Below are 9,050 nucleotides of genomic sequence, written 5' to 3'. Positions count from 1 at the left end.
TAGCTATATTGCTAAAGATTACCATCAATGCATTGAACAACAGCGAATTGGAAGCTCCTCAGGGTGTGATTGTGAAGATAGATTAGTTAGCACATCCTATAACCAATTAATTGTAAAGTGATTAAGTACAGAGTACAGTAGTATTCTCATATAATAGAAGAAATGTTGTGCCAAGGCTGAACCAACAAGAACAGCAAAAACTAACTTTACCAACAATTAGACTATATACATGTACTTATAGTACAAAATGTATGTGGTAGTCTACATATCCAACCTTTGTATGATTTTGAAGTCACAAAAAACATGTAGTAAGACTTAACTGATTCATGCATTTTTTGCTGCATATCAAATATGACAATAGTTGCACTGCTTGTTGGCTAAAGTGCTCTGGTGTGTAACTTGTGTAAGATTACTGCCTTGTGAGACTGTCATGACTGCATGTGTTCATGTGTTCCTTCAGCGTATCAAAGCTGACTCAACTCCTAACACTTGAGGCTATGTCTTGAGTTTGAATGCAATGTATTCCTATCTCTACCTATATCACACTCCCTGTTGTATTCCTTCAGCACATGTAGGCACATGTATGCGTACGCGTCTCTTCAGACTTCCTAGTTCACACTCACAGGACTCACCACTCTGTCCATTACACCTTCAGTTTTTCCAGGGTGAGTCTCCATGTGTTTCTTCAGATGTCCCAGCCTACTAAACTGCCTGCTGCACTTCTCACATCTGTAGGGTTTCTCTCCGGTGTGAGTCCGTATGTGACTCTTCAGACTATCCAGCCTACTGAATTGCCTGCTGCACTCCTCACACATGTAGGGTTTCTCCCCTGTGTGAGTGCGCATGTGACTCTTCAGATGACCCAGCCTACTGAACTGCCTGCTGCACTCCTCACACCTGTAAGGCTTCTCCCCTGTGTGAGTGCGCAAGTGTGTCTTCAGATCACCAAGCTGACTGAACTGCCTGCTGCACTCGTCACACCTGTAGGATTTCTCCCCTGTGTGAGTGCGCATGTGCCTCTTCAGATTACTCAGCTTACTGAACTGCTTGCTGCACTCCTCACACCTGTGCACTCTCACACCCTTGTCTCTCCTACCGGACTTCTCCCCAGACTCCTCACGTCTGTCTCCTTGCCAGGTGAGAACACTGTCGGTAGAACCCCCTGCTGCTCCACCCCTGATGCCATCCACACCCTGCATGCTGTCTGTTGTTGCCATGTCAACAATATCTGGATCAACTTCTGTAAATACAAGACAGGGCAAAGAAGTATTAACTGTGACTGTCAGGCAATTAAACAAGGTAATGCTGTTCTCTCTGTCCATATAGAGTGTAGGCTACTTTTTACAATTCAGAAGATTGATACCAACAAGAAACCATACACCATCATCATTATCATCATGACTCTCCCTCCATCCATCCCATCTTCCATAGCCTTGGGCAGATTTTCCACTTAAAAGCAAAGCTGATGTACATGTAAATAAGTTTTACATATGGTCTTCCTACGCCTGCATATTTTGGTACTACTGGAGAACATCACAATAGATCTCTCCTAGCTTCTACAACTCATGTGAAGTCTAAGAAATAGTGAGATGTCTTGTAATGTATGTTACCATTGGTTCTATTTAATCTACAAGTAGAGGTTACATTCAACTTATTTTTTGACATCCTTGCCGGCATTTTGTTGTGCAGGAAAATCTGACAAGCAAAATAGATAAATAAAAAAGATAACAAAGACACGCATAAACCTGACCTCTGCTCGGACAGTTGGTTCTATGGAGGTGTACATACCTCAAGGGCAATAGTGCAATAGTTAGTGAACCGTCCCTTGAAATTCAGATGTGAGAATTGGGCGCCAACTTTCTCGATTGGGGCGCACGTAGGGATTTGCAGTACACCTCAGTTCCCGAATAACTAGAGTCCTTACCACATGAACAACCGTAAACCTGGTCACTTAATATTGATTCAAAACACTGTATGTAGGTATTTTACTAGTCATTGCTATGAAGCGTCAATTTTAGCTCTCTCGAGTCGAATCCAACAAAATCCAAAACCCTTAATTGACCCTCCTCTGTTTACATTTTTGTACTTTTCCACACCCTCACACTCAGGGTTGACATCGCGGCAAAGCCTAACGATATCACCCCTGACAATTCAGCCAGGGTATTTGGGTATTTGGGGCGTGGCTTCTAACCAACTGGCTTTTTGTTGTCGAAAGCTCGGAAAGGCGCCATATAAGGCGACTCATTAATATTCAAGAGCAAGATAACAGTACCGGCGTAACGTTCTTTCAGCGTCCAGACGTCTTTATCAGGTACCAAATTTAACATTTGTCGGTTCTGTGGGTATAGGGTAACCACGGCATCACCGTATACATGTACCGACCTAGCATACGAAAAAAAACATTACCATCACGCAAAGATAAACAGATCTTTGTACACGCCGCGCCGTACGCTGTTTGTTCGAAACTTGCAATCCGGTCGCTGATTGGCCCGCGACAAATAAGGCAAGCTCATTAATATTCATAAGCAGGGCGACCCCAAATACCCTGGCTGAATTGTGGTCGCAGCCTACAGTATTTCTACATATTTCTATGACGTAGGGGTAAGAAAGTAGTACATCCTAGATCTGAAAGCGTTTAAAAACACTTAAATGTGAAAGGCAGCGGGGTATGAACTTTACTGAATGGTAGCACGACAAGTTGACTTTCAGATCGTATGAGTAGGATTGTGAAGTTTGTCCATTGGGTGTATAAATGCGCGTGACCTTTACAGCTGACTGCCTGGGTGAGTCGGCTGCAGTTCCGTATGGCCCCGCATGGCCCTATTTTAAAGAGGGCGTCAAAATTTAAATAAACGACAACGTTTTTTGCTTTTCAGTCATTTCGTAGATTCAACCCTCAACTTCAACATACTAGTTTGTCGTACTTGAAAACTGCACCTTACTATGATTTTATCGGCATTGAACAGAGTCACCTTGCGGTCCTTAACTATAGAAATCCCCATAGGCGAAAAACTGTGTTCTGCTACCTTGTCAGGGGTGATATCGTTAGGCTTTGCCGCGATGTCAACCCTGAGTGTGAGGGTGCTTTTCCAAGGCCAGCTCCTGAATAGTCACATTAGACAGCCATAAAACAACCAATGAATGTACAACATGCTTTCGTTTCTCCCCACTACGATATGTTTTTTTTACCCAGCTGCACAGAAGACAGGTAGGTTTCACGGCCTGATGACAATCCAGCTCTGAAAAAAAACATGCCGGAGTGGCGTGTTCAGATTCATCAAGGGGATTCATGAAACTTTCTTCTCCTTCTTACACTGTTCTACAAACCTTTGAATACCGAGTCACAAGTCAAGTCTTCTTACCTGGAACTTAGCTGACACAAGCGTGGCTGATGAAACACTAGAACTCGCTACGGAATGATTGCGGACTTCTTCTCCAAGGACGAGAAATAGCCACGTACACCAAGCCAAGCGGGTATCCTCGCGGACAGGAAGTCGGGATTCTATGACCCGGAAGTATTCATGGATGGCTGTCAGAATTGATTCCCTGATTACCCATCTATTGTACATGAGCCTCCGGTGACCTTTATAGAGTAACACGGTTTTTCAGCTGTCCATTCTTTCAGGAGGCCACAGGAAACAAGCACAGCTGCATATATATTCTCACTGTATCTACACGTTTAACAACATCACAACATTAAACTATAGTTCCACGACCACATGATGATCCGTTTATCCCTTCTTGAGTTTCTGTCTTTCAAAGTCTGAAACTAACTGGTTCCCTGCAGTTCGAAAAAAGCCACTTGGGGCCCAAACCTATACCACTTACTCTCTGCCCCAAAAGCTATCAACCACGCAAAAATTTTGACCGTAGCATGTCTAGAACTCAAGATGTCAAACCCGGTAGTTTCACTGCAGTACCATAGTAAGCCGCTAGGGTCCCAAAAGCTAATCGTTTCAAGGTCTCATCAAGACCTACCAACAAACAAAATATGTTATACTGGTCAACTGCACAGTCACACACCCACACAACACAAACACACACACCTACACACAGTGACACACACACACACACACAAACACTGAAAAACAAAAGGTAATAAAATGATGCTACAATCTTCATCTTTGGGGAACGTTTTATTTCACCGAGAAGTGGCTTTCTTTGATAACTAGTTTGCAAAACTCAAATACATGGAAACTAAGTAACCGTAGCACTTTTGAAATGTAAAAAGGAACATAGAAAATAGCTGCTGTTAAAATCTGCTACAAGTGTCAGAGAACTCAATAGACAAATACCAGAAATGTTTTCACTGCTTTCAACTTTGTACTTAAATTGGAAACTGTACTTTCACTACTTTGAACCGTGTACTTTAAATTTCTACTTCACTACTTTGTTCTACACTACCATGAACTTGAATCTTTTTACTTTTCCTGCTTAAACTTTGAACTTTTTACATTTTCTACTTTGTACTTTTTTCCTATTTCAACAATCAAACCAACCAACCAACCAATCACTACTGTAATCTAAACTTTGTACTTTACTACTATAAACTTTAAAGTAAGTAATTTCCCTACTTTGAACTTTTACTACATCGAACTTTGAATTTCTACTTCACTACTTTGAACTTGGTACAAATGTACTTTTACTACTTTGGAAGCATATCAACGATATATGCAAACTTTACAAAATAACAATAATTCATGACTATCAACAACAAGATCAGGTTTCAACAAGCAGATAAAGGAACTTTCAAAAAAAGGTGTGGATATAAACAAAACAATCGTCGTTTCTATCATTTAGCTGTGTTAACGTTATAAAAGATTACGATCAATGATCAATGAATTTGAACAACAGTCAATTGTAAGCTCCTAAATACAGCCTCTAGCTGTGATGTGAAGATAGATTAGTCTGCACATTCTATAACCAATTAAGTCTACAGTGATAAGGATCGACATCCTATAACAGTATAACCAGTTAAATGCACAGTGTGTAAGATACAGAGTAGATTTCTTATATAACAGAAGAAATGCTGTAACAAAGCTGAACAAGAACAGAAAAAATAACTTTACGAACAGGTAGTCTATACATATACATGAAGTACAAAATGTATGTGGTAGTCTACATATCCAACCTTTGTATGATTTTGAAGTCACAAAAAACATGCAGTAAGGCTGAACTGATTTCTGCACTTAAAACACCCATAGGCATTTTGGCTGCATATCAAACATGACATTACCAGCCCTACTAAACTGCTTACTGGCTAAAGTGCTCTGGTCTGTAACTTGTGCAAGATATGATTACTGCTTTGTGAGACTGTCATGACTGTGTGTGTTCATGTGTTCCTCCAGTGTACACAAACTGACTCAACACTTCAGGGTATGTCATCAGTTTGAGTGCAATGTACTTCTTTCTTTCTTGCCTATTGTGCTCCCTGCTGTAGGGTTCATGTGAGTACACGTCTCTTCAGACTTCCTACTTCACTGAACCGCCTGCTTCCTCCCTTGCACCATCAGTTTGTCCATAGTGAGTCTCCATGTGCCTCTTCAGATGACTTAGCTGACTGAACTGCCTGCTGCATTCCTCACATGTGTAGGTTTTCTCCCCTGTGTGAGTGCGCATGTGAGTCTTCAGATTGCCCAGCTGACTAAACTGCCTGTTGCACTCCTCACACCTGTAGGGTTTCTCACCTGTGTGAGTGCGCATATGAGTTTTCAGAGTAGCCAACTGATTGAACTGCCTGCTGCACTCCTCACACCTATAGGGTTTCTCCCCTGTGTGAGTCCGCATGTGTTTCTTCAGAACATCCATTCGACCAAACTGCTTGCCACAATTCTCGCATTTGTAAGGTTTCTCACCAGTATGAGTGCGCATGTGTTTCCTGAGATCACTCAGATGACTGCATTGCATGCTGCACTTCTCACACCTGTAGGGCTTTTCCCCCGTATGAGTTCGCATATGTTTCTTCAGACCAACCAGCTGACTGAACTGCCTGCTGCATTCCTCACATCTGTAGGGTTTCTCCCCTGTGTGAGTCCGCATGTGTTTCTTCAGATCACCAACTTGACTGAACTGCTTGGTGCACTCCTCACACCTGTAGGGTTTCTCCCCTGTGTGAGTGCGCATGTGTGTCTTCAGATTACTGTGCTTACTAAACTGCCTGCTGCACTCCTCACACCTGTAAGGTTTCTCCCCTGTGTGAGTCCTCATGTGAGTCTTCAGACTACAAGGCTGGCTGAACTGCTTGCTGCACTCCTCACACCTGTGGGGTTTCTGTCCTGTGTGAGCCCGCATGTGACTCTTTAGATGACCCAGCTGACTGAACTGTCTGCTGCACTCCTCACACCTGTAGGGTTTCTCCCCTGTGTGAGTCCGTATGTGCCTCTTCAGATTACTCAGCTGACTGAACTCCTTGCTGCACTCCTTACACCTGTACACTTTCACACCTTTGTCTCTCCTACCGGACTCCTCCCCAGACTCCTCACGTCTGTCTCCTTGCCAGGTGAGAACACTGTCGGCAGAACCCCCTGCTGCTCCTCTCCTGACGTCATCCAAACCCTGCATGCCGTCTGTTGATGTCATGTCAGCTACTAGTATATCTGGAAAAACTTCTGTAAATACAAGACAACGAAAACAATTATCAACTGTGAGGTAATTGAACAGGGTAATCCTCTGTCAATATTGTGAGCTGCGTTTTACAATTAAAAACATTGATACCAACAAGAAACCATACGAACTGGAAATGGTGATATGTGTTATAGTGTATGCGATTGTCCAAGCAGAGGTTTGGCTCTTAATTCATTTTCAGCATCTTTCAGGCATTTTCGTGAATGGTTCTATGAGGGTGTATACATCACAGGATTAATACTGCAATAGTTAGTGAACCGTCCACTAAAATTCACACCCTCCATCTGGCTTCAGGCTGACAATGGATTCCAGATGTGAATAATTAGGTGCGCAATTATTTTGGGGACCGGGCGTATGTAGGGGTTTGTAGTACAAAAATGTATAAGTAAGACAGAAAACTGGGTTATTTCGATAGAAACTGGATTACTTCCATGGCAGCTTTTGTGAACCTGGTTACTAAACGTTGACCAAAAACACTGTATGTAGGTATCTCACGATTTCATGGGACAAAGCTTCATATTTAGTCCTGCAAAATCTAACAATCCAACAAAATCTAAATAACCCTATTGACCCTCTATTGTTTACATTTTCTACGTCACTGAACAGTCATAAGACCTCATTACTTTTGCCAGCACAACTTACACAGCCCTAAATACATTTACATGCTTTTCTTTTCCCCCGCTACGATATGTTTTTACGCAGATGCGCCAAAGTAGAATAGGTTTCACGGCCTGAAGACAGGAACATAGGTTTCACGCCCTAAACAAAGAAACAAAGACAGTCCGGACAAAGAAAGTAAATAATTTATGCATGCCGGTGTGGCGTCTCGTATTCTTGAAAGTTTCTTTTCCTCCATACACTGTTCTACAAATCTTTGAATAGCGAATCACAAGTCAAGTCTTCTTACCTGGAACTTAGTCGACACAGGGGTGCCTGATGAAACACTAGAACTCGCTACGGAATGAATGCGGACTTCTTCTCCAACTACAAGAAACGGCCCCGAACACCAAGCCAAGCGGCCGTTACCGGGTGTCCTCGCAGACAGGAAGTCGGGACTCTACGACCCGGAAGTACTCATGGATGGCGGTCAGATTTGTTCCCCTGATTACCCATCTATTGTACATGACAATCCGGTGACCTTTATAGACTAACACGGTTTTTCAGCTGTCCAGTCTCCCAGGAGGCCACAGGAAACAAGCACAGCTGAATATATATTCTCACTGTATCTACAAGTTTAACAACATCACATCATTAAACTATGGTTCCACAATCACATGATGATCAGTTTATCCCTTCTTGAGTTTCTCTCTTTCAAAGTCTGAAACTAACTGGTTCCCTGCAGTTTGAGAAAGCCACTTGGGGCCCAAACCTATGCCAATTACTCTCTGCCCCAAGAGCTATCAACCACTCACAAATCACGACCGTAGCATGTCCAGAACACAAGATATTAGACCCGGAAGTTTCACTGCAGTACCATAGCAAGGCGCCAGGGAGCTACAAATTTCATCGTTTCAAGGTCTCAAGACCTACCAACACGCCAAATATCAAGACAATCCATCGAGGCATTCTGGAGTTATGCTGGTCAACTACACACACACATAAGCACATAAACACACACACACACAGAAACACTATGAAAAACATAACTTTCTAGAGAAGATAATAAAACGATGCTACAATCTTCTTGGGGGTAGTTTTATTCCACAGAGTTCTTTGATAACTAGCTTGAAAAACTCAAATACATGAAACCTAAGTGAACCATAACACTTTTGAAATGTAAAGAGACATAGAAAGTTGCTATTGTAAAAATCTGCTACAAGTGTCTGAGAACTCAATAGACAAATACCAGAAATGTTTTCACTACTTTAAACTTTGTAGTTAAATTAGAAATTGTACTTTCACTACTTTGAACCGTGAACTTTAAATTTCTACTTCACTACTTTGTTCTACACTACCATAAACTTTGATCTTTTTCCTTTCCTGCCTTGAACTTTTTACATTTACTACCTTCAACTTTGAGTTTTCTATTTCACTAATTTAAACTTTGTAACGTTACTTCACTACTATAAACTTTGAAGTAAGCAATTTCCCTACTTTGAACTTTTACTACATTGAACTTTGAATTTTCTACTTCACTACTATAAACTTGGCACAAATGTACTTTCACTACTTTGGAAGCATGTTAATGTTATGCAAACTTTACAAAATAACAAAACTTGACTATCAACTACAAGATCATGTATCAACAGATGAAAGAAATTAAGAAAAAAGGTGTGGACATGCCAAACAAAATATCGTTTCTAGAGTCCATTCCAAGACACCATGCGGATGTTTGTTGCCACTGTTTAGAATTGATTTTAAAGTTTTGTAATTATATGTCTAGGACATTTGATACTTCAGAAATATTTTTAACACTGTTTCAACTT

General features: G+C 41.6%; 1 protein-coding gene across 1 annotated transcript; it reads right to left on the bottom strand.

The window, feature by feature from the left end:
• Positions 1 to 740: 740 nt before the first annotated feature.
• On the bottom strand, positions 741 to 6,603 carry LOC118413047 (zinc finger protein 84-like; the record flags this gene model as incomplete). The annotated part of the gene is made up of 4 exons (XM_035816190.1): positions 5,477 to 6,603; positions 1,751 to 1,770; positions 1,080 to 1,240; positions 741 to 1,025 (listed from the first exon to the last, which is right to left on the bottom strand). Coding segments are annotated over exons 1-4 (1,569 nt in total), but the record flags the coding sequence as incomplete, so codon positions are not given.
• Between the last annotated feature and the right edge of the window lie 2,447 nt (positions 6,604 to 9,050).

This window comes from Branchiostoma floridae, chromosome 4 (genome assembly GCF_000003815.2).
Source record: "Branchiostoma floridae strain S238N-H82 chromosome 4, Bfl_VNyyK, whole genome shotgun sequence".
Classification (NCBI taxonomy): Eukaryota; Metazoa; Chordata; class Leptocardii; order Amphioxiformes; family Branchiostomatidae; genus Branchiostoma; species Branchiostoma floridae.
This window is presented reverse-complemented; position numbering and strand designations above follow the sequence as displayed.